Raw genomic sequence first — 26,220 nt, forward strand, 5'->3', positions numbered from 1 at the left:
AATTCGACTTGGTCTCCCTGCATGGTTCAGGATGGTTCATGTACAAGTACAAAAATCTTGTGCATGTTGCATATGAATTTGGTTTCAAAAGTTGAAGTCGATCCACATCCGAGTGTGTGTTGGAACCCCATTACGGGAGACCCATGTAATAAGCAATAGATCAAATTAAATGTGAGCCTTCCAATCTGTAGCTACCTACAACACTAGCTTTGTAAAAATCGGCTAGACTCACCAATTCATTGTGAGTTGTTTCCAGAAATTTTATATATATATATATATATATATATATATATATATATATATATATATATATATATATATATATATATATATATATATATATATATATATAAAAGTGAGTTTATGGTGATTCTGATTATTTTGAATCACCTATTCATCTACCTTTTTTTTATGTAAATAGATGGTTAAGAGAAAAACATGAAAAAAAAAAAGAAAACTAACTATAAATGACGAAAATAGTTATCATTTTTTTTTATTTTTTTCATATCCGCTCATCATAATAGATCAAACGGCTTTAGTTAGATGACAAGTGATTCTCAAAAACTAGAGTCATTATATATTATTATTAAAAACTTAGGAGTGGCATAAGATTTATATATATATATATATATATATTTATTTATTTATGTATATGTAACAAAAATAATGTTGATAAGGGGGGAGTACAGGACTGTGTTTCCCAAAAAAAAGTTCAGGGCATCTGACACATAGGATTTATATCACACCACATGTTGAGTAAGTACGATAAGTCTCTCTTTTCCCAAGATTGGGAAAACTAGAATTCTAACGAGCCACTAGCCTCGTCTAAGTTTTGGGGCTTCATAGATAGGATCCTATGGGAGACAATAGGGATCCTTTTCCTTTTCCTTTTTCTTTCTTGGTATTCGTAGGGCCATTAACTTCATACAAGTCTCAAGTGATGTGTAACATTTAGTAATGTTTGATAGCCACAATCTCATTTTCGGACGCTACATGAAAGGCGTGTTTGTTTCACACATTCCATCCATGGTTATACATATAATGTGAATTTATGATCTACATTATTAAGATCCTCAATTTGTTTACATTAAGGACTTTACAACGTATACTTTTTTTTTATACAGAAATCTCATGCTATCAAACACTACCTAGAAGAAGTGCATTATAAGATCTTCATTCTTTAGTAGCATGAAACTTAATTAAATCATCGTTACATGTTAAAACCCTTGGATTTGAGGTTGAATGGGAGGTGTCTAACCTAAAATACACAGATCTGAAGCCATGGTGATCTCAAATCACTGTGGATCTCAGATCCTCAATGAAATAAATACACTAATTAAACTACTTATGCAATCCGAACCAAGGTTTCTGCTAGCTTTTCTAATGTCACGCATCCTTTTCATAATGCACTTAGACATCCAACCAAACCTGAGCCAACGGTACATGGTAAGATAAAATGTGCATAAAATTTGCTAACTTTGTACAAGAAGAAAAATATATGTTCCCAGAATGGAGTAGCTAGACATCATGTTGCCGCTTGCTTCATGTTTATGTCACAACTCAAGGATTAAACTTAACGAGCAAGGGGCACTGTTTCTTTTGTTTAAAGGTATTTCTTTTTGGTTTGAGGGTGTTTTTATCTTTGTCCACAAAGGTAATTTTTTTTTTTTTTTTACTTTTCCAACTGTGTCCTTGTTGGGTGACTCCTTTTGGTAGTCTTCTTTTTAGCATATTTTCATCTTTTGACCCCTAGTTCAGAGGGTACCTTTTTCCTTTTGGCATGCATTTTTCATCTTTTGGCCCTACACTGAATTGAATGGCAGTACCCATGGATTCAATCTGCTTTGAATAATTTGAATAAAGATGTCAATATTTCTTATTTGAATTGGATATAAAAAAAATGAATTGCCGATTACGAAGTCAGATCAGATTCAAATTTAAGAAGCGATATTTGATGGATACATATTCGAATTTGGATATACATAGATCAGATTTAGTTTTAAATAAATATTTTGTAACCAATGCCCTCACGTTTAGAGAGTCAGCTGGATGCAATTTTTAGGTTTGGGTATTAATTTACATCATAAGATTCCGATTGTGAAATCAGATTTCGTTTTCAGATTTGGATATAACTTTTCTTCATTCACATTCGAGTCTGAAATCAAATTCAAATATGTGAATATCAGAAAAGACAGATATGATTAAGAGTGCATTCGCGTTGACATCTTTAACTTTGTACACACAACTACGACAACATTTTATTTGGATTGTCGATATAGTCTCATAAATACACTCAACTGTGCCCAGTCTCAATTGGCTCAAATTTGGTGCTTGCTATACTGATTGCGACTTTTAAAATTTTAATTTAATCTATACAAAAATTTTGAAAGCTATATTTCAGCCCTCTTTTTGGTCTTTTTTGAAAGCTATATTTCAGCCTCCTTTTTGGTCTTTCCTAGCTCCAAGTTGGGCATCGACCCGATTTTAAGAATAAATAAATAAATAATTCATACTGAATATATAAACATTATACTATAAGGAAAAAATGTTTAAAAAGGTAATAAACAGCTCAAGGTCGGGTCCGACCGGCCCAAGGCCTTATTTAAGGGCCTGAAAGCCCGTTGGGTACATAAAACAATGCTCACTGTTAAACAAAAATGATCAAATGAACCATCTCATTAGGAAGCAGATCCAACCTTAAGTCAAGCTTTTCAAACTCCTGAATTTGGCAATTGATAGAATTCATATCTGCATTATTATTATTATTGTTCACAAATCCATTTATATGTTTCACCTAAATATTTGAAATTAGTTTTTGAAGTTAAATTTGCTTAACTATAGATGTAGAATTGCTGCTAAATCCGCGTTAAATTAGAAAAAGATATTTGTATCGGAAGAGAAAGCTGTGAGGGAAGAGAGAGAGAGGATAAGAAGGGCCACACTGTCCTTCTCCAAACATTCCTAGCCTTACGTTCTACGAAATTCAATCTTTCGCTTCATCCCTGCAACACAAAAAAAAAAAAAAAAGAAATTTAATTAGAATCGAGGAACAAAAAAGACCAACCAGAAAATTGGCCCTTCAGGATATCACCAAAATAGCATATCAATAATAAGAAGAAAAAATAAAAATTTAGCAAGGAAAGAGAGAAGAAGAAGATCTTCAGGCCTCCATCAGCAGGAAGGGAACCTCTCTGCAGGCCACTTACACAGTGGCAGCCATGGCTTCCACCATCCCCACCTCCTCCCACCTTCTCTTCTCCTCCACCACCACCCGCTCTCTCCGCCGCCTCCCACTCTCCGCCCTGTCTCCTCCGAGCGGCGTAGGCAGTCCTCTGGACCAGAAGGACACCACCATTCAGTACTCCCCCCACCTCCCCACGAAGAAGCAGCGCGGAATATTCAGGGTATCTGCGACGGTGGGCACCGCCGAGGCGGAGGCGGCGGCCTCGAAGAAGAGGAGCTCGTACGAGATACAGACGCTAACGGGGTGGCTGCTGAAGCAGGAGCAGGCGGGGAACATAGACGCGGAGCTGACGATAGTGCTGTCGAGCATCTCCATGGCGTGCAAGCAGATCGCGTCGCTGGTGCAGAGGGCCGGCATCTCCAACCTAACCGGCGTCCAGGGCGCCGTCAACGTCCAAGGCGAGGACCAGAAGAAGCTCGACGTCGTCTCCAACGAGGTCGCTCTCTCTCTCTCTCTCTCTCTCTCTCTCTCTCTCTCTCGTCATGCTAGTCCTGTGATCAGGTTCCCAAGTTCCTCTAGATCTGAATTGTCGTATGGGTTTCGTATCGACTCGTAAGCATTTCCGATACGAAGATTTTAAAATATTTCAAAATCTAAAAAGAATGGTTTTACTTATGCAGTATTAGATTAATGACATTGAAAGCATCAGACGAATTTATAGTTCAAAATATCTGCAAATACAGAGCTGAATCGGTCGACACGGACCGTTATGATACAAAAACGCTTCATCTGCGGCCTTTAAGATTGGTCCACTATTTTTGGGAGGTTTACAACCCATCTTTACAAAATTAAATAGCAAAAAACATTAAAATAATTGAAAAAACATAATTTTCTTTTGAGATGCATTAAAATTTAGTGAAACTGGACGTGATGGGAATCGGCTGCGAAGTTGAATCGGTTTTTTATGGTGGATGAGAATTTCGGTTGCACTGGAGTGAACAATGAGTTGGCTCGTTAAAGTTATGCTCATGAACGAGTTCGATCGGTTGCACTGGAGCCAACAATGAGTTGGCTCGTTAAAGTTTGGCTCATGAACGAGTTAGAGCCGAGTCATTTGTTTAACGAGTCAAGCTTGAGTTCATTAGTTGACTCATTCAAATAATCAAGTTGAGTTCGAGCTCAACACGTAACTGCCGAATCGAAAGTCAGCCTATCGAAAGTCAGCCTTAATCGAATTTGTCGAGCCTTAGTCAAGTCGATAATGCAAACTAGTTTACGTGTTTGTCGAGCTTTAATCGAGTAGAGCTCAAGCTCGAGCTCACTACGTAACAATGAATATCAATTTTATTCAAACGACTTTGTCGAGCATCGATCGAGTCGAGCTCAAGTTCAATATGTAACTATTGAGTCGAGATCGAGCTGCTTCCATTGAGCTATTCTCCAACTCAAGGTTACATTAGTGGAACCGAGTTCGAGCTAACTGAACTTGAGCTTGGGCTGGCCTCCGCTGGTGTTCACCCACACTTGCACGGCAATGCACGTCTCTATTCTCCTTCAGAAATGATATTAGTGCCTGAATGAAACTTGTGATGAAAATGGTATATCGGGGATGTGGTGCTGTGAACTCAACAGAGAGAATCAATTTCTTACCTGTTGCAGAGATTTTTCATTTGCAGGTCTTCTCCAATTGCTTGAAATCTAGCGGACGCACTGGAATCATCGCCTCCGAAGAAGAAGATGTTCCCGTAGCAGTGGAGGAGAGCTATTCAGGCAACTATATTGTGGTGTTCGACCCACTTGACGGATCCTCCAACATTGATGCTGCAGTTTCCACCGGATCGATCTTCGGGATCTACAGCCCCAACGATGAGTGCCTTGCAGATGTAGAAGTAGATGGAACGGTAACTTGCCCCCCTGTTCTTTTTCAAACATAAACATCAGATCAAATTTACTAGATCAAATATTTTTGCATTCTAGCACAGAGTATAAGTATGCACCACTCTCACCTTGTTTGCGAGACAATTGTATTTTCTTGTCCTTACTTTTGAATGTTTTGTTCTATCTATTTAGACTATGTTTGATAGTCTTGGATCTCTAATCCAAGGCTATCACAGATTTTAAAAGCATGGATCTATGATCAGACACCTCGCAATGGAACATAGATTTGAGATCCCCAGTTGAGAAATCCAAGATTTATTTAAATGGATTTTCGCGTAACATAGATTTAACATCAGCCCTGAATCTCAGACCCAATGCCATCAAACATGGCCATGATGCCCTGTTTTTTCTCCAAAATAGCATTCAAGTCATGTGTGGTTAGGTAGCCGTTCGAACTGAGTTTAAGAAAGCCCAAATTTTGAGAATGAAAAGTTTTTAAAAGGGAGTGAATAACTTGGGCCAGTAGCAGAGCTACATTGAGGCTGGTGTGGTGGCAAATTTTCTTTAATTTCTAATGGATGCATACGACTATTTGCTTATATATATATATATATAGATATATATATATATATATATATATACAAATTTTCTTTAATTTCTAATGGATGCATACGACTATTTGCTTATATATATATATATATATATTGGTGCTCCTAATTCCAAAATTTCTGGTTCCACCACTGACTTGGGCCCCTATCATCCACACACACACACCACTTAAACAACTTCTTGCAAAGTCAGGTTTGCAAAGTGTGTCGTCCAAACACAATCTTAACATTGTTAAGGCTAAAGAAAAGAAGGAATGCTCTCTTGCAGCTGGGGACAGCAGAACAGAAATGTGTGGTCAGCGTGTGCCAACCAGGAACTAACCTACTGGCTGCAGGCTACTGCATGTACTCAAGCTCAATCATCTTTGTGCTCTCAATAGGGAAGGGGGTCTTCGCTTTCACACTGGACCCTCTGTATGGAGAGTTTGTACTGACGCAAGAGAACATCCAGATACCAAAAGCAGGCAAGATCTATGCGTTCAATGAAGGCAACTACATGCTCTGGGATGAGAAGCTGAAAAAGTACATGGACAATCTCAAAGACCCTGAGCCTTCAGGAAAGCCATATTCAGCACGTTACATAGGAAGCCTTGTGGGAGACTTCCACAGGACTTTGCTCTATGGTGGTATCTATGGATACCCAAGAGATAAGAAGAGCAAGAATGGCAAGCTCAGGCTTTTGTATGAGTGTGCCCCTATGAGTTACATTGTGGAACAGGCCGGTGGAAAAGGTTCAGATGGCCACAGAAGGATACTGGACATCAAGCCAGAAGAGGTAATAACTTAACGAATTTGTTTTCCTTGCTAAGGAGATCACTGCATTCAGAGTTTTCAGTTATTATATATGCTTCACTGTGAATATCCTATCTTGACGAGTACGTTATTTATTGACATGTTTTGACAGATTCATCAAAGAGTTCCTCTCTTCATCGGAAGTGTGGAAGAAGTTGAGAAATTGGAAAAGTTCCTAGCTTGATTTGATCTGCTCAGCAACTCCATATAAGTTGTGGAGCTTGAAAATGCCAAGCAAAAAACGGAAGTCGTGAAGATGCAATCAGTAGCTCTGAATTTAATGGCTCCTTATTTGTTTTATGCTCGCTAGATGAACACAAAAGAAAGAATTGATTTTCTGTGGTTCAAGAGTAGATTGAAGTGTCGTATAATATAGGCATCATTCAGTGAACCAACCAAAATGACAAACCATAATCCGAGTTTTCCTTTTTTTTCTTTTCCTGCTATCACCAACCAAGACAACCTTAGGTATAAGGGTGAACACAGAATTTAGGTGGTAAAATAAATGGATGCCTTGAGTGATGAGCAATCAAGATGGACATCGGGTGTCAAAATTGGCCACAACTCATGACAGTACCATCTGCCAAGGGGTACTAGTAATACTAGTAATATCACTATTTCTATTGACTATGGAAATGATATAATGATTGCTCTAACCATTGCTGCTCTCAATTGCAGTTCATGAATTAAAAAAATCTTTCAGCGTGTAAATAACGTATCAGTGATAATCTCTTTTAACAGCATGGCGGAATGTAATTTGCCATTTGGACTACCACCCAATTCAACCAAAATTTTCCCACTGCAAATTAAATTCATAATGGCATTTCTATGACCTGTTTTTCTTTTCAAAGCAAAACAGAGATAACATTTGTCATATCACTATGGGAAGGCACCAGCAACCAAACTCCTGGCATCGGTAACATTTCTAATGCATTGTCTTGGTAAAGGAACCACATGATAAATAAGACACTCATCGGAAATGATGAAGCAAAGGTGAAGCATTATTATTCCAGCATATCCAGTTTTTATTAAACTGATTATCGTTTTAAAGTGAGCCCTATATAGACCAAAAGCAGATGCCTGGACCTGCATCCAAAATAAAGAAAATAATAAATAAAACCCAAAATATGAGAACTGGATCTCGTTTCCTTCCGCCCTGCATCAAGCATCAATGAACCTTTTTTTATTCCGAATGATTTTTCTCCTGTGTTTTAGTGGAGAAAACAGGTGAATTTTCAAGCAATACTGTGGCCATCACAAACTGTCAGTTGCAATCACTTTGCAAACTCCATTTGTGCTTGCTGGCTACTCTCACCATCACAAAAAAGGAGGGTGCATTACACCCATATAATGTGGCCAGTACTTCCGAAGGCCATACTTGCATGTCTTTTAAACTTGATCAAAACCTGCACGCTATTGGTTATTCACTAAGAGGAACTTTGAATTAAATCAATTTGAACGATAAATCTTGTCCTTCATTCATGAAAATATTTGATGCAGTGTGAAAGATTGTATTGGATTAGTTTCAATAGGTCAAACGGACTAACAGTGACCTCTCATCAAATCGTCATAGTAATAGCAGATCCCTAAATAGCTTCAACATCCGACAGCCTCTATCGTCGACAATACTGTGAAAAATCAACAGGTAAGCAAATGGGAAAAGTTCTAGGGAACATCAATGATCGGATAACAGATGAGAGTTCAAGATGAACAGAAGAATTCTAGGAGAAATCAACAGAGTCAAGATGGAAAAAGTTTCAAAGAAGCATCAAGTTCGGAAAAGTGGGACTCAAAAAGGAACAGAAGAAAAGTAACAAAAATGATAAATAATTCCAATCAAAATTGACGCTGTCACATACTCCAAAAAACAAGAGTTGAGCCCCAGTATTAAGCAAAGAAGAAACTAGAATAAATCCATCTTGGAAATCAGAATACACAACATAACTGATTCACAGAAAGCACTATATGTACCAGAAAGCTCCGAAAAATAACCAATCATTTAGAACTGTCCAATGAGAAATTATGACTAAGATGATAAAACAGCTATTAACCAATCATTTTTACGTATGGCCCAACAGAATGCTGAAAGATTATTATTCCAAAACAGCAGTACATACAGGTGCCTTGAATCCATGAACATTACCGTAACAAATCAGCGCAGTAAAGTTCTTAAAATTTTGAAATAATAACGGCACTTAGGTGTTAGGAGCCGTGAATGTCTCGTATATATTACTTTGGATCTGGATTCTCAGACCCAGTTTGTCTGTATTGTACCATATCAGCCTATGGCCCTATACACATTTTATGTATTATGGTTAACACCTAATTAGTATAAGGATTGTATTATTATGGTCAATACCCAATTAGTATAAGGGTACTTTTGTAATCAGGATGAAGCCCTAATATTTAATAAAAGTTTCTGCTGAACTCTCTTCCTCTCATTTCTTACCTTCTGCTGAACAGTTTTGGAGAAAACTATTATTAGGTTCCTATACAATGTTAATACAGTGCTCTTTCATTCTCACCTACTCTAAGCTTGCGAAAGTGATGACTTGTGCACTTCTTTTCCTGTTGCTACTTAAGAATCATGATGCAATATCTTGTAGTTAAACATTATCCCCACGTGTAACACAAAATCATCCTTTGTCAGATGTGAGTAGGTCCTTTGTATTCAAGATAGCTATTGATCTCGTGGAACATTTTATCATTTTCTCTAAAAACATAATCGTTGCCAACCAAACAATGCTTCAAAGAGATCTTACACAAACCCCCCACTCACTATTATGTGCTAAGCAGATGATTACTAGAAAGTAGAATCAAACCAGCCAGGATTAGGGGTACATCTATGAGCAACAACCTGGAGGTGATTAGTAATCTTCGCATGAAAACCATCCCAATAGATATCCAGGGAGCTCAATCAAGAAATTTGTACAAGACAGCTGGGAGAATGTAAAGTGAATTGGCTGTTTGTAAGACCATTGCAGTAATTTGTAGCTGATGCTGTGGTGTACAATGAAAACTTGGAGAAAATAAGCAATTGCTTGATCAGAGCATCGGTACATTTTCCTGATCTGAAGAATATCCTGTCTTCTTTCTTCCTGCAATTTGTTATCAAACAATAACCCTATTAATATATCCAGAAATTTTCTTCCTAGAAAGGTAAAAACTGAAAGCGCAAGTAGAAGCCAGTAATGTTCAGAAGTGAAATTTGAGTTACCAGGACTGTCAGTCTTAATACATGCAGAAACAGGCTTTGAAAGTTGTCCGTCATCGTCACCTGTGTATCCAATGGACGTCAAAAAAGGAAATAAAGACCAACCTTAGGGTGCAGAAAACACCAAATAGTAGCAAAATCTGCTTGTGAAGAAAACCAGTTGAGATCACTTCTCACCATTACAGTTAATATCTTTCTGGGAAAGAATTCCAACTCGACTGAACGGAGGATTGGAAAAGGCTCCATCAATCTTCATACTACCATCATGTACACTGAAGTGGAAGAACTTTCAGGAGAAATCGAACTAGATCACAAAAATTTAAGAAAAAAGAGAAGTGAAATCTCAAATGGAACAAGTATGAGAGAGCACCTTGAAATAAGATTACTAACACCATCAAATGTTGTTTGTTCAGTGGGGTCTGCTACTTGAGCATCAATGAAACTGACTAGATATGATAATGAAACATCAGTATCAAGAATGCTAAGGTTTAGAAAGTCATCCATGTCAGGGTTCGCCCTCGCTTCACCATTAGTTTCAGAAAGAGAAGCTCCAGAAGCACATGTTACAGGACTTTCTGCCATGCCAAAATCATCAAAGTCCAACCTGCTTTTTATGTGTTCCTTTATAATATACTTTTTTGTACCAAACTTTGAAGGTGAGGCATAAGATTCCTCGCCTACTTGGTATGTGTTATACTCTGAATAATTTAATCTGTAGTCACTTTCATGAGAAGAATGTCTAGGCCCATTTGGGGTTACTTCTACTGATGGGTTAGTTGATTCAATCAGAGATGACATGGCCATTGAAGAATCAGCTAAATCGGTTTCTAACGAATACTGCTGAGAAGGGGTTTTAGGAGAGGGAGATTCTTTCTTTAGGCTGGAAGACCGGTTGCATAGATTGTTTTGACTGGGAAACTCTTTAGCTGAGGGACTATGAAGCATATGATTTTCAGAATTTGGCTGCACTGGAGAACACACTGTAGAATGTTGAAGATCATTACAGTGACTGAATTCCTTTGCAGACGCTCTGGCCCCTACAAGCAAAAAAACAACTTTGAGGCCAGGTTTAGAAGTGACAAAACCCTTAAATCAAAGCATTAAAAAAATAGTCATTGTTCTTCCAACTACATAGGTAGAAAAGCTTTTCACAAGTAGAGGGGGCGAAATTATACACAACAATGATACACATATCTTCTCTTTTATAGAAAGTGCATGAAGAATTCTGATTCTAGGTTTTGATTTTGTACAGAATCTTTCATATGTCAACTGCAAAAAGTAAGCGTGGATGAAGTATTTCATGCAATCATATGGTCACAAGGGCTGAAGAAAACTGCTCAAGTGATCCACAACCACCTCAAAAGACGCATCCGAACCCTTTCAACTCCACTAGAAAATTCAGATTCAAGGTACAGAGTTCAAGACCAGCATCAAGATCTTCTACCGGTGCTTTTACCTGTGATGTTGGAAGGACACGGGTGTTTCTCCACGAATGATTTCTTTGTAGATGAGGTCGGTTCTCGAACGGAAGCTGAGGCCTTCCTTTTGCTACAGGAGGGTACCGTAGTAACTGCACACTGAACTTTGGAGGATGATGTCATCCTAATGGGCGTAGATGTCCAATTTGTGCACGTGGAAGCAGCTACAAAACAAACAAGAATACAATGGGAAAAGAGACTAAGAAAATAGATACCACAACGGTAGCCTCTACCGCATATACTCTTTCAGGAAACTAAAAAATAGAAACAAACAATCTGTTTCTCAGCACCTAGGTCCTTCCTGATTTCATGGGCATTTATCACATCTAGTTAAACTTATGGGTATAACAAGGCATTTATCAGAGAGAAATTTCCTTCTTCGGTTCTTCCAGCTTTCTTCTACCAATATAGGTTTTTTAGGACATCAACTTTCCAACATGACCATTGCACAAGAGGCATCCCCCAATCAGAATAAACCACTTTTCCAACTCCGAACTTCTAAGTGCACATGCTTTTTGATGCGTCTAATCCACATACGATGCTAATCTTCAGATGCACAACGCAAACATGGTTCACAAGGAAAACCCAAAAAAAAAAAAAAAAAAAAAATTATAGTCATTTCTTCTGGATCCATCCAAAAGCACGATACGTGCAATAACTGGAAAAATGCAACTGTTTCGAAATGGGCTTCCACATCAAACAAAAAGGAACCAACACTAGTGTCCGACCAGAAAATTTTCAATTAGATATAGTAAGTTGGAGAAGAAATATGCAGGATTGCCTTCTGGTGTCGAGGACGTCGGCTCGGGATGAGGAGAAACAGGCGCGTCATACGACGATCTATACGCGTTCATCACCTCCTGCATTCCATGCAACAACTTCTCCACCCTACATTTCTCTTGATCCACAAGCACCTTTTCCTCCTTCAACCTAATATACTCATTCAGTATGTCCTCCAAACTCAGCAAACTCTTCGGTGCCTAATCGAACCACCATAAAAAAAGGAAAATAAGAACAAATTTACCAACATAACGGAATAGAACACCCAGAGGGATTTCGACCACTTGGTACCTCTTTCGTCTTCGATTTGGAGAGGAAAGCAGAGGCTTCCGATCTGAAGGCGGAGAGAGTTTGCATGAAATTGTTGTCGATAAGGTACCTATCGACAATGAAGGCTACCTGGATGGGAGTTACCTGCCCCCTCCCCAACTTCTCCTGTTTCTTGATCTTGGATTGCTTACCCATCTTCATCAGAGACGACGGAGGACTTGCAGAAGAAAAAAACTGGAGAGAGAGAGAGAGAGAGAATCGTTTTTCGAAATTTTTGGTTGTAGTTTTGGCGGGTCGAACGCCCGCGTTTTATTCTTCAATTCTACCGCCTTTCGGCTAAGCTTGGATCGGATCAAAATCAGATCCACCTTGTTAACCGCCCCAAACCCGAATAGCCGGCGTCCAAAGTCCCAAAAACACGAAAGCAGATGTGGACACGTGTGGGCATGCCTATCTCTTCTCAGAAATATCCGTCGGCCTCTCTCGGGTCCCTCTGCTTCTTCCCCGGTTGAGCATCCGCAGAAGAGAGAGAGAGCGATGAAGATCCATCTTCTTCTCTCTCGGCCTTGTTGGTCGTCGCCCTTGGTGGCCTTCTCCCCATCGTCTTTTTCCTCGTATCCTTCTTCTCCCTCTGCCGTCTGTAGATTGAGGTTCAGCATTAGAGCTTCATCGAGCCCAGACGCTACCAACGTGGAGCAGCTGTCTGCCAGAGAGAGGAGGCAGCTGAGGAACGAGAGAAGGGAATTGAAGGCCTACGACTGGAAGGACGAGGTGGAGGAGAGACTGGCTAGGAGGCGCAAGAAGAAGCCGCCGTCGGCCCGAATGGAGGAGCTCAACCTGGACAACCTCGCCCGTCTTGGCCCTCAATGGTGGGTGATTCGAGTATCTCGGCTGTCCGGACAGGAGGCCGCGGAGCAGCTTGCTCGCGGAATCGCCCGTAACTTTCCCAACATCGATTTCAAGGCGTGTTTCTCATCATTTAGTATCAACGTTACTGAGTTATTGAACTTCCTGCAAATTGTTTTTGGCTTTATCATATTCTATTAGAATTATGGAGCATTTTGTTCCATTATAAAAATTTGAAACGAGTAGCAACGTTTATCACTGCTAGAGAATCTATACCTCGAGCAGCAGGCCGCCCTCTTTTATGGATCATTTCACATTTACTGTGGTCTCAATAGTTTCAGGTTTCGCTTAGGTTGGTAGTAACATCCTCGAATTTCCCATCAAATAACTTCATTTTGAAACTTCTATCCTAATTGGAGCTATAATCTGTGTACATCTTAGAACAGTGAGCACATTGGTGAATATGCTCCGCTTGCAAAATGAATTTCCTTCAGGTTGTTGTCTCAATTGGTGAATACTGAACGCAGGTAGGGATTCCTGTTGTTTGTGGTAGACACAAGTAAAAGTGATGTTGCCTTCGCATAAAGTTTGTTCTGTTTTCTTCAAAAAGCATACTGAGTGCGCTATTTCTTTCTTTTGTATAAGGCATGTAGCAAGCTCTTGAATTTTACGCGTAAAGGCCAACACTCTTCTTACTGCTTTACTGGGAATGAATATTTTTTTACTATTTAGTGATTTGACATGCTTGAAACATATAATACTTTTGTTTTGTGAACTCTTCAGCCAATGAATAGCATATCTTGAGCCAGATCGAGCTCCATTATTTCATTCAAGTCTTTAACTATATAGTTCGAGATATTCATTGACAGTTGACACTTTCTAATTGAATTAAAGAATGTGACGTATCACATGGTGCAGGTGTATGTTCCAGCTGTCCACATAAAAAACAAGCTGAAGAATGGAACATATTCGATTAAAGAGAAGTCTTTGTTTCCTGGATGTATCTTCTTACACTGTATTCTCAACAAGGAACTACATGATTTTATCAGAGAGTGGAGTGGTATTGGCGGTTTTCTTGGTTCTAAAGTTGGAAATAGGTAAGGAAACAGTTTATGTCTACCAAATTTTGACAACATGGACTCCCTTTATTTGCTCTGAACGATTAACTATTAGAAAGCACTGATATGTTTGTTGTGTTCCTTTCCTTTTTTTTTAATTTGATCTTTTAATTTTTGTGGCTCTTTTCTGTCTGCTTGGTTTTATACCTTTGCTTTTTACAACTGAATTTTATGATATCGTATGTCAATGTAAAGCCTTCTCATAAATATTTTCTTATGCAGCGAATTATGAGCACTTAACTACAGTTCAAAAATGCCACTTGTTTGCTGGGACCTTCTGGTTCTCTGATGTCTTCATTTTTTTCTATTTACATATATGTGGACTAGATAGTGACAAAGGAAAAGGTCAATTAGCATAATGATATTCATAATTGGATTGGTGAAGTCTAAAGTCATTAGCAGCCTGTCCAGCTGCTTCTTGTTTAGATATCTGTACTGACGTCCTGAAATAATCTGTACTATTCGTCTATCAAAGCCATCATTGGGGGGACTCGGTTTTTGTAGCCTTTACTGGTAAATGTTGTTTGAGTTCACTAGCATCAAAGCCATATTTTCGTGCTTTGAAGCGCATGCCAACGTACTTTCATGAGAAGGTCCAAAGCAACTATAGTACCACAAATGTTCTACTAATTATCATGTAAGGAAATTTCCAACTGACGCCATTTTGGGACTAATTGTCAAACTTCATATTCTATATATGATCAATTGAACTGTTTTTTATTCCCACTTGTGTCTACAGACACATATGTAGGTGTATGGTCTTGTAATTTCATTTTAATTCCTTTGCAGTAAGCGGCAAATCAACAGGCCCAAACCTGTGGCTGCTGAAGAAATTGAAGCAATTTTTCAGCAAGCAAAGGAAGAGCAGGAGAAAATTGACCGTGCTTTCTTGGAAGAGAACCACTTGGAAGGAATTATGGATGATGGAGAAAGTAACCAAATTCCAGTTGATGGTAAGAGAAGAGGCAGATCAAAAAAGGTTTCCAAGCCATCTGTTCTAAGAAAGCAGGAGGAGCAGGAAACTGCAAATGGAAGTATGCTTGTACAAGAGGAAACTAAGGTGCCTGTTCTTGGTTCAAGCGTGAAAGTTACATCTAGTCCTTTCATGGAATTCACTGGAAGCCTCAAGGAATTTAATGTCAAGACAGGAAAGGTAAGTCATCAAATAGTAGTACTGATATTTTTACTAATGCATATTTCAACAACTGCAACCTAAATTGGTTTACCCATCTAGACTCTAGACTATCAAAGCATAAGAGTTGTTGGGTATATGTTAACTTGTTGCATAGGAGAAGATGAAGAAGAAAAAGTAACTTTTACACAATCCATTGATTGGGTTAAAGCACTGACTTCCTTCTATTCTTCCTTTTCTTTTCTTTGTTTGGGGTGGATGTTGGTACACCTTAACTGGTTGACATTGAAAAGAATTGACTTGGATTGTAATCCATGTTCTTGCAGGCGACTGTTGCATTCATGTTCTTTGGAAAGGAAACACTGGTAGATGTCAACGTTGATGAAATTGTCATGTAGTCCATGCAATCAAAAGGAAAGCTGTCATGAAGAAAATTGTTTTTCTGGAGAGCTCTATGATTTTGGCATAGAATAAGAGGAGAAGTGTGCTATTAAGGTGAATTGTTATCTCACCTAAAGAAAATTATTACTCAGTCCATGCATCTGCGGCAGAGTGCCTAGACTGAGTTTTATTTTTTGAAGTGTGACTGCACTTCCACTTATCCTTTCAAGAGCTTGATAGGCAGTACATATGGGGGTCACGTTGCCAAAGGTCAAATAGCCTAAGATTTTTACTTCCTGGTAGCCCCTTTATCAGGCCATCATTTTTACTTGCAAGAAGAGGTTTGTTACAGTTGCTATTCTTTCTAAATTGCATCTTCTCACAAGAAGTAGGGACAAATGCTGTGGCATTTTATTGCTAATTTTGGCTTTTACAAAGTGCAATGTGGTTGCCAGGTTGCATATATACATGTACAAAGGGCATGAACAGTTGTACAGTATGATGGCTTCGGCTGTTCACTTGAATGCACTATTGTGCTTTTACTCCATGCATTTGAAGGAAATTAAGCTCTCTAGGCCGCTTGTAGTACTTGAGTGAGAGAGATGAGCAGACAACACTAACTGAAGATGCAGCCATGGCAATTCCAGCAACCCATGGTGGTAGCCGAAATCCAGTAAGAGGAAAAAGTGCCCCAGCTGCAATTGGTATGCTCATGACATTGTAAAGTAGGGCCCACATATAGTTCAGCCGGATACGGTTAAAGGTCTTTCTTGAGAGGTCAATGGCAGTCACAACATCTTCCAAGTTGCTCCTCATTAGAACAATATCAGCAGCTTCAATTGCTATGTCGGTGCCAGCTCCAATGGCCATTCCGACATCTGCTACTGCTAATGCTGGTGAATCATTAATCCCATCCCCTATCATCCCTATTCTCAATCCACATTTCTGAATAACAAACATGGTTATTGGGTGAGAAAGATTTGAAATGCTGATTTTTGACAAGGGTACCCGTCCCTGCTAGCAAGGACCTGTAACTTGGGAAACTTGTCAGACCATAAAGTTGATTAGTTACATGGAGTAAAGGTGTTTCTTCAGTGTTTTCACTTTTCATTAATTGTTTGGGACTGCTGTTTCACTTTGCCAAATGATGAGAGCTTCATTTGATGATTTTGTGGTGTAGGAAGTGATATTTTTTTAGCATTTGATGGTTGAGTTGCTTGATTTTGCTTCTGTTAGTTTTGTTAAAACTAAGTACGTCTAATTGTTCAATGGTCTCTCATGGGTCAATAGTTTAGAAAAACTTACTTGCAATTCCTTAATTTTGTCAGCCTTCTTCTCTGGTGAAGCCTCTGCAACAACATGATCAATTCCTACCTCTCTGGCAATTGTCTTTGCTGTCTCATGGTTGTCCCCTGTTATCATCAGGCTTTTAATGTTCATCTTATCAAGTAAAGCAATAACATCGTGTGCCTCAGGCTTTACAGGATCAGACACGGAGATAACACCAGCAAGTTCTGAATCAATTGAGACAAGTATGGCTGTATGGCCCATCTTCTGTGCTTCAGTCATGTAACTGAGTATAGATGTGGGGAATCGGATGTTTGATCCAGACATCATCATCTCATTTCCCACAATGATTTGTTTGTCATTTACTATTGCTTTCACTCCCTGTCCTGTCACCGATATGAAGTCTGTGACTTCTTGCCAACCTTGTTCCCGCCTCAAGCCTTCAGCATGGTCTGTGATAGCTTTTCCAAGAGGGTGTTCGCTATTTCCCTGCAAAATGGTTGGTTCCTCTAACTTATAGCTTTTCCAGATTCTTTTTTAACATATTGTAATTTTAGTAAGAAGATGAGCCAGTTCATCCAGAGAGAGCCTCCCTTTGCTCACAATTGAGCCATGAATATTAGAAGTAAGCAAGTTTTGTTAGATTTTCATTTTAGCTTTTCTCTCCTTTTTTAACTAGACCACTTCGACTTCCACATCTGCATGTTGGAAGACCTTTGATTGATCAAAATGTAAAGGCTCTTCTGCTCATAGGAGTATGTTTAGTTTCGCTTGCAGCAAGGACACACTTGGTGGGCTTCAAATTCGATTTCAATTTATGAGTGTCAGTTGGGTCTCCTACCAATTGATCAGGAACCCAAGCTTACTAGGTCTTTGATATATAGTTCTTCACATCTTTGGTATGTATATCTTTTTATGTGTATAATTGAACTGAGCTTGTTGCAGAATGTTAATCATGTTCGCACCAGTCAAGTTACTTAGTTTGCTCCTGATCATACACTAGCTTGTATACCGTACTAATATCTTTATTCTAGAATGACTCAGATTCATCCTTGGTTAACCTCAAGCCTGTGTTTCTTCAGTTTTAGAACATCCAAAACAGAGGTGGGCAAGGGGATGGGCTAGAGGTTTTAATTGACCAAAAATAATCTGTCTAAAACTGTGTCTTCCTCTTCCAGGTGCCACCAAACTAACCATTCCCTAGTGAAATGTCAAAACTGGCCATCCTACGTAATCAATAGGGAAAAAACCTTGGTTCATATGGAAGAAAGCTAAAACTAGAACTATGATGATTTAGCTGCAATGGAGAATCAAAGATGTTTTACCTCGACTGCACCAACTAATTCATAGAAATCCTCCAGAGCCATGTCCTTGACTAGCTTTGTTCTCACTACTGTTGGCTTCCCGCATGTAAGTGTCCCTGTTTTGTCGAAAACAATACAATTGACCTGCATACTCATGAGGAGGAAAATTTTTTACCAGAAAAATTTGCTCAGAGGAGTGCACCATGCATGCTGATGTTCTAGATTGCATTATGAACTACGAGGCAAGTATTTGCACATAATAATGAGATAAAAAAACGTATGAACTTCATGCTTGCTTGTTATTTCAATGCTACTAATGAGAGCTAGATGTCTTTCATGCAGCTTGATCTAATCTCATATGGTCTTTCTGTTCGTAAAATAGAAATATTACTGATTTTATATGTTCAGTGTTAGCTAAGATTGTTATGACTGCCAGGTGATAAGCTTTCAAATATCGATCAGCTTTCTATTATGTTCATTGTTTACTAATCAATATGGATTAAATTGCTATAGAAGTTGCATTTTCATACACATGAAATGCAATCCACCTATGATTTCATGGCCCAATTTGGGCTGAATCTACCCTGTGAAAGCATTCTGGTTTACTAAAAAAGAGTCAACATCCATTCTGTAAAAATGTCTCTTTTAAGTGGCGCAAATATGGTTTTGCACCCATGCATACAGGATAAACGTGATAAAATGTTCACCTGAGAGTACAGTTGCCTGTCCTTGCGCTTGCGCATACAACACAAAGACACAAACACATATACCACTAAAGACTAAACCACGACGAAATAACATGATACAAAAATTCACATAACTCCAGCTACGATTGTTAAACCCAATTACATGGATATGGTGGCGTTCACCTCCTTAACTGCGTTTTAGCTATTCAACTTTGAAGATGGCAAGAGTAAATAATTCAAAAGGGTGAGTAAGGAACGGTTCAAAAAATGCACAAATTCAGTAAGTCTAAGCATCGGGCCGGTTCAAGTTCGGTTTAACACATAAAACTCGAGCCCAGTTTAGGTTCAGACCGATTAAATTAAAAATATATATTTTATATAAATAATATATAAATATAATTAATTATAATGAAATATTATAATTATATATAACAATCAATAAAAAATAAATTAAAAATATTATCAAGTCAATAACTGATCGATCGGTTTTTTTTTTTTAATTGATAGTACTCGAAAGGTCAGGACTAATGAGATGAGAATTGTAACATTGCATAATTTTAACATAAATATGAAAAGTACCACCATGTAATATCACCCGCAGGCACATGCAGACAAAATATATAGTCCCGACCTGTAGAAATGGAAATGGGTCAAGTCTAGACGGCGTTTGTCATGATTCCATTCTACCAGTTCTGCTTAGAACTTGAGCTCCAATTATATTTAGATGTGACGAACACTAAAAACATCTTCTAGAACACTAAAAACACTATATGGCATTTGGTAAGAGGAACTTTGGATCCTTTGGAACACGGTGTCCCATGAATGTTCTAATAGCCATTTACTGGGACATATTCACAGCATACTGAGTTCTAAAGCTGAATTCTCGTTACCAAACGCCCTCTATGAATGGACGTGGACCGTGGAGCATCCCTTCTGAGTCAAAGGCAGCCCATCTCATCCGGTTGGTCATGAAATGGCCGACCACGGTGATCGATTTTAATAGTCCTGTTTTTTAGTGACAGAAAAGCAACAGCAGGAAAATAGTGGAATATCTTTTTGTGCCTTTTGATCTTTTTCTGTCCCTCTCTCTCTCTCTCTCTCTCTTTTCTTTCAACACAGCCCTCTAAAGGTAACATGAAAAGCTGGCGATAGGCTCTTTTTTGATGAGAAATTGTAACCTGCATCATTGGACAGCAACTTTTTTCTCCTTTCATGGCACGCCTTAGACAGGTCGTATGGAGCCTCTACAGAGAAAGTGAATGTGCACCTCTACTTCTGAATGATGATAATACAAGCTACAAAATTCAGTACACCTAGTACCCATTCCTCCTAACGTTCATTTCTTTCCCTCTCAATCTCTCCACCTTTTGGGAATTGGAATTACACTAAAAAATTCCTTTTTTTCCTTCCTTTCCTTTCTTTTTTTTTTTTCCTTTGCACCCCAACACAGTATTAGTTCTTCTTTCATTTTCCTCCTTATTAATTAGTCACCCAAGCACCGGAAAGGTCTTTCTGTCCCTTCCCTTCCCCTCCATCCAAACAGGATGTAAAGCTTGATCAGTCGCTTGAAGGGGAGGGGAGCAAGCCATTGTCCCCTTGAATGCCATTTTTTATTTACTTGCAGCCCTTCTTAAAAGGTTCAATTTCCTGACCTGATTGGCTCAACCTCTTGCTCACTTTGTCGGATTAGACTCTTCCTAAGGAAAGGAGAGAGGATAGAGAGAGAAAGAGGGATGGGGGGAGGGAGAGGGAGAGATTTTCTGTCTGTCAAATAAATTATATAAATTAATACTCAAGAAATGCATTATACAGTAAATAGTTCTTGTAATGTACCATGAGATGTTTTCTTCGTTAATGTTTTAGGCTGCCAATTAGTTGGTTTGTTCATGTAGTTGAGGTTGGCATGATTATTACTGCATAATAACATCAATATTGTTCTGCGTGCCATAGCAACTGCAATTCATAAGATGAAAAGAATTGATAGCTACAACCCATGAAAACTAGGATTTACTTAACTCAAAACGTCAAACTCAAAGAAACTTTTGGGTTGACTGGTTGGGCGACCAACTAAGAAATGGACAATCTTGGGGACGGCCATCTGTCCTTGAGGAGGCGCCATCATCTGTCCCCAAAAAAAGTTGTATATGTTGTGCATATACGTGTGCGTTTATATGTATATACGTACATATTGAAAGATAATGAACAATGAACTAAATAAAGTAAAAACTATGTAAACTGATCTATGAGACACTGGTTCAATTTAATTATAAATCAGGTAGGCAAAGGGTGTCTACATTTTTCAAGTTCGTGCACTAACATCAGTACAGTGACAAAGCTGAGCAACACGGGTGTTCTCTCTAACTCTTTAGTATCTGACTACATGTTGTATAAGCACTAAGTGACCTCGTCGCAGTTCACGCGTGCATGCAGATGTACTAATTGTCAGACTGAACGAAAAAAGGATAAAAAAGACGAGGGATAGTGCGGGTTACCTTGTGAGTGCTCTCCAAGGCAAGTCCTCCCTTGATGAGGACGCCCTGGGAGGCACCAACGCCTGTGCCTACCATGACAGCAGTTGGGGTGGCCAAGCCCAGGGCGCAGGGGCAGGCGATCACGACCACCGATATCCCAAACTGAAGAGCAAACTCGAAGGAGTCCATGTAGCTGGGGATCCACTTCCTCGAGTACAGACCAAGGCGGCCTGCCAGGTACCACGCCAGCGTTGTCAAGAAGGAAATGGAAGCCACCTGCAAACCACAATGACCCACCATAAACATTGCACCAGTTTCAGTCATAGGCAAACTTTTGCTTTTCTTTTTCTTCAAAGCAAAAGATTACGTCTGATGGATAGAGAGAGATAGCAGCCATATATATGTCTAATAAGACTAGAGAAAGAAAGAGATAGCAGACATATAATGTCAAATAAGACTAGAGAGAGAAAGGGATAGCAGACATATATATGTCAAACAAGATGGAGAGAGATACAGAGGAGTTAGTGAAACTCACAGTGGGCACAAAGTACTTGGATATCCTGTCAGCAAACTTCTGAACAGGGGCCCTCGCCATCTGGGCAGCCTCGACCAGCCTGACAATCTTCATCAAGGCAGTGTCTTCCCCCACGCGTACCACTTTCACATGCAGCACTCCACAGCCATTCATGGTGCCCCCTATGACCCCATCTCCCACCCCCTTAACTACAGGCTTGGGCTCCCCAGTTATCATGCTCTCATCCACATAGCTCTCCCCAAACACCACCACTCCATCCATGCACACCCTCCCACCAGGCATCACCTTGATCACATCCCCTTCCTCTATCAGCTCCCATCTCAGCTCCTCCTCTCCCACCACTTTCCCTTCTTCATCAAAGCTCAAAATTATGGCAGTATCAGGCACTAGCCTCATTAGCTTGGAGATTGCACTTGAGGTCTTTCCCTTAGCAGAGACCAGAAGAAACTTTCCCAAGAGTATAAAAGTAATGAGCATTGCTGATGTCTCGAAGAAATCTTCATTTTTGAAATGGGCAGATGTTGATGCCCTTATTACAGTATATAGTGAATAGAAATATGCAGCATTAGTGCCTAGTGCAATCAAAACATCCATGTTGGCACAACCATTCTTTAAGGACCGGTATGTCCCTATGTAAAATCTTCTCCCCACAATGAATTGAACAGGAGTTGCTAATATTAATCTCATGACTAGACCAATGTTTAGGTTGTTTATCACCTTTTTCTCAAGACCCATCTTGAGATATGGGATGTACATGAAGATCATTGATGTTAGGAATATGGGTATGGTGAAAACCAGGCTCCAAAGGAAAGCCATGTAGTATTGTCTGATGCCATCATTCTTCGAGTCTTCCTTGTTTGGGGCACTTACAAGAGCAACATTCAGTCCTAGTGATTCTATTATCTGAATGATCTTTCTAGGGCCAATAAGGCATGGGGTATATGATATTGAAATTTTTTCTTGAGTCTTGTTCATATTTATGGATTCAATTCCAGGGTGGGATTGAAGGGCTGCTTCAATAGCATCATAAGAAATGTTCTTTTCTAGTGACTGTTGGATCTTGAGATGGAGGGTGGTCGATTTTTGGTCCATGAGTGTGGCCTCGAATCCCATGTCCTCAATGGCTTCTATGAGTTGCTCAGGGGATACCAATTTAGCGTCATGCTTGATTTCTGCTTCCTCAGTGGCTAAGGCCACCATGGCACTGTGTATGCCAGGCATGTTTTGGAGGGTGGACTCTATTGTTGTTGAGCATGTTGTGCATGTCATTCCTTTCACACTAATCCGGCAGACGGAAATAGATTTAGGATCCATGCTTCTATTGTTACTCTAAGAAATCGGGGCAATTATATGTTCTCCTGCATGTACACGAAGGCACTGATTAATACAGAGAAAAACACCACTTTAAAAGAAATCTTCCCAAAATAATTAGTATAGTCTTTGCCTCTCTCTCTCTCTCTCTCTCTCTCTCTCTCTCTCTCTCTCTCTCTCTAAGCATCTATATATGACAAATACGCAGACGTTGTTTAGAAATAAATCATGTATGTCATCTAACCTAATCTGCTCTGAAATCTTACAGTAGTTCTTCTATGTGCTACTATGAGTCAGAATCGTCATTGTTAAGGCCATAGCCATAGATATCATCATAATTTTTCAAAATACTAAAGAAGTAATACCTAGGATGTTATGTGCATGGGAACAGGAGTGACTTTTTTGGAACGGTCAAATTTTTATAACATTTTCAGAGAGGAAGCTATGATTATGATTAGTGCAACAGGCCTACATAAGATGCCATCAAACAGCGGCCGTTCTGTACTGTCGATAAGAAAAAATGAGCGGCTGACGATGCATCGCCGGTGGTTGATTAGGTCCACATGCTACGCCAGTCTACGCCACATCTTCTACTAGAACGAAGAGCATGTGAATATCATGCCCAGCATATACTTGGCATGCGTATATATATATATACAAATTACATGACCTAGATGTAGAAAATTGATTCAGCATCAACATGAGTTCTACAAAGGTCGTCTTGATGCTAAAATCAGGTTTCTTGAACATGGTTTGTAGTCAAAAAAGCCACAGAACATGCCAATTGGATGAGAACTTTAAACCCTACAAGTGCATTGCCATTGATGAGTTCTAGAAAGGTCGTTTTGATGCTCAAACCAGGTTTCTGAACATGGTTTGGTGTCAAACAAGCCATAGAATCTTACATTCAATTGGATAAACAAGTGCATCTCTCAATCCTCAGGCAATGGAACCACAGATGCATGGCAGCATGAGTGCGTACGCTGGTGACAAGAGGGACCTGGCCTTCCGTTTTAATCAAAAGAATTACCAAATTGAAGGAGGTGGTTCTTGTTGGGGTTAAGTGTTGATCTTGTTGTGTGTATATATATATATATATATATATATATATATATATATATATATATATATATATATATATATATATATATATATATATATATATGAGGAAAACGGACAAGGGACAGATCCTTATGTGCTGGATTCATCAAGAATGATGTTGGCCATTGATTTAGTTCAAATGAAGGGTTAGCGAAAAAAAAAAAAAAGATAGGACATTTTAGAAAAATCCACTACAAAACCGTCCATCTGAACTAAATTATTCCTAATAAATCTAGCACCTAAGAGTCTGACCTATCTCGATCGTACATTGAATGATAAACTTCAATCATTTATCTTAAAATTTTATTTTAAATCACAGTGGCTTAGTTGGCTCCTAAATGCTAGCGGCACGGAAAAGCACCATACATTTGTGGGGTTTGGGACCAAATTAATGCCGAGAGCACCAATCCTTCATTTAAGTAATGTTTGCTTTCTTCGTCCTTAAGTAATGTAGGCCCAACATGATTGGTGGAGTTCTAATGCATAGAGCATGTCTCAAGGGCTAACTCACACTATCTTTATTTATTTATTTAATGAAGCCCAAAAGAAAACTGCAACTTCAAAAACTTTTGGAGTCGCCGTAAGAGCGTTTGGATATACTTTTTTGGGTCTTAGATTGCAGGTGCATCCGAATCGGCCCAAATCAATTAGGATTATACCGATTCGATTCTGAGGCCGATCCAAGAGTGCCACGTGTCAAGAACTAAACAATTTTTAATATATTTTAAAAATATTTCTAAATAAATGTTTTTTACTTTGCTCTGGCATTTTTTTGGTCGACTCACAACCGATTCCTCTGAATTAGTGAATGAATCGGTAAATTATCTTCGCTTACACAAAAAGGGTCTGCCTGTAGTTACCTTACCTTGCACAAAAAGCGATGTTTTTGGACGTTATTATAAACACCTGAACAGTCACAGCTGGCCCTACAGCAACAGCCGCGCTTTGTCTACTAGGGTCACAATTGCTCTAGAGCCACCTATGATCCTTTTATAAAGGCGGATCTTGAGTCTCATGATAATGATCTTCTGTAATAATCTCTCTGCAGAAAAGCACTCACTGTTTTCTTTTCTATCTTCTTCTTCTTCCTGGGGAGATAAGCTGTTCCTAACTAAGGACTTGTTCACAAGCACAAACAAGGAAAACCTGCCTATATATTGTCCCTTTTCTAATCCAGTTACTGTAAGGCAGAGCATGCCAGTCTTATCTCTGCATTTATTACCCTTGGAACTCTCTCTACCAGTAACATGACTACATGAGGTGGGCCATTTCATCAAATGGATGATCTTCAAAGGGAGTGGTAGGTAATGGGTGTGGTGGTCGTTAGTCACCGACGATATCTTGAGCCTCAGACGATGGGCAGCGAATACTTTCAGTTCATTCATTGGTAATCGCTGTTTCTCTTATTCGTTTATGGAGTGCTCCCCATACGAAGTTCCTAATGTTGGGTTGTTTGGCATAGGCTGTTGCTGTTTCCTGCCTTATTTAATGGCCTATGAATCACAGAAAGCCCTTGGAATTTCCGCCATCCTTAGGACCTTAACTAAGAAGAACGGTTGTTGAATGAGCTAAGGTTACGCATGCAAGTTTCATAGAGAAATAAATACCATTTAATAACTTTAGGAGCAGCAGCAGCAACAGCAGAAGAAGAAGAAGTTGTTCATACCTTTATATCTCCTTCATTCCAGGATTTTATGGGCCGACGGAGAAGCAGTTCTTCACGTATGAATGAGCAAAGGAGGCGAAGTAGGAGATGCGTAGCAGGGGAGACCTCCCTCTTTGCGTATAGGAGCACAGACGGAGCTGGTTTTATACTTGCAAAAATTAGGAGCGACTCCAATGTA

At 39.2% G+C, this 26,220-nt stretch overlaps 4 protein-coding genes across 7 annotated transcripts; 2 read left to right on the top strand and 2 right to left on the bottom strand.

Moving 5' to 3' along the window:
* Positions 1-3,109: 3,109 nt before the first annotated feature.
* On the top strand, positions 3,110-6,815 carry LOC116255130 (fructose-1,6-bisphosphatase, chloroplastic). The gene is made up of 4 exons (XM_031630889.2): positions 3,110-3,680; positions 4,861-5,085; positions 5,939-6,445; positions 6,575-6,815. Exons 1-4 carry the CDS (start codon positions 3,219-3,221, stop codon positions 6,644-6,646), a joined length of 1,266 nt encoding a protein of 421 aa, XP_031486749.1. The 5' UTR covers positions 3,110-3,218; the 3' UTR covers positions 6,647-6,815.
* A 2,489-nt stretch (positions 6,816-9,304) lies between these two features.
* Positions 9,305-12,491, bottom strand: LOC116254841 (uncharacterized). The gene is made up of 7 exons (XM_031630448.2): positions 12,226-12,491; positions 11,936-12,134; positions 11,133-11,318; positions 10,047-10,713; positions 9,854-9,948; positions 9,680-9,739; positions 9,305-9,560 (listed from the first exon to the last, which is right to left on the bottom strand). Exons 1-7 carry the CDS (start codon positions 12,403-12,405, stop codon positions 9,508-9,510), a joined length of 1,440 nt encoding a protein of 479 aa, XP_031486308.1. The 5' UTR covers positions 12,406-12,491; the 3' UTR covers positions 9,305-9,507.
* Positions 12,492-12,654: 163 nt separating this feature from the next.
* Positions 12,655-17,148, top strand: LOC116254909 (uncharacterized). Of its 3 annotated transcripts, none has more exons than XM_031630558.2 (5): positions 12,655-13,167; positions 13,969-14,147; positions 14,958-15,321; positions 15,627-15,795; positions 17,010-17,148. In XM_031630558.2, the coding sequence occupies exons 1-4, from the start codon at positions 12,742-12,744 to the stop codon at positions 15,696-15,698; spliced, it is 1,041 nt and encodes a 346-aa protein (XP_031486418.1). In that variant the 5' UTR covers positions 12,655-12,741; the 3' UTR covers positions 15,699-15,795; positions 17,010-17,148. The 3 variants fall into 3 exon arrangements, with proteins under 3 accessions (XP_031486418.1, XP_031486416.1, XP_049934089.1); XM_031630556.2 differs by lacking the exon at positions 17,010-17,148 and adding an exon at positions 16,137-16,226 and having other exon boundaries at positions 15,627-16,022; XM_050078132.1 differs by lacking the exon at positions 17,010-17,148 and adding an exon at positions 16,137-16,226.
* LOC116254908 (probable copper-transporting ATPase HMA5) lies at positions 16,071-26,192 on the bottom strand. 2 transcript variants are annotated; one of them, XM_031630553.2, is made up of 6 exons: positions 26,043-26,192; positions 21,965-23,322; positions 21,451-21,705; positions 18,294-18,416; positions 16,987-17,457; positions 16,071-16,626 (listed from the first exon to the last, which is right to left on the bottom strand). In XM_031630553.2, exons 2-6 carry the CDS (start codon positions 23,276-23,278, stop codon positions 16,210-16,212), a joined length of 2,580 nt encoding a protein of 859 aa, XP_031486413.1. In that variant the 5' UTR covers positions 23,279-23,322; positions 26,043-26,192; the 3' UTR covers positions 16,071-16,209. The 2 variants fall into 2 exon arrangements, with proteins under 2 accessions (XP_031486413.1, XP_031486415.1); XM_031630555.2 differs by having other exon boundaries at positions 21,965-22,314; positions 26,043-26,174.
* Between the last annotated feature and the right edge of the window lie 28 nt (positions 26,193-26,220).

The sequence above is a fragment of the Nymphaea colorata genome, chromosome 5 (genome assembly GCF_008831285.2).
Source record: "Nymphaea colorata isolate Beijing-Zhang1983 chromosome 5, ASM883128v2, whole genome shotgun sequence".
NCBI lineage: Eukaryota > Viridiplantae > Streptophyta > Magnoliopsida > Nymphaeales > Nymphaeaceae > Nymphaea > Nymphaea colorata.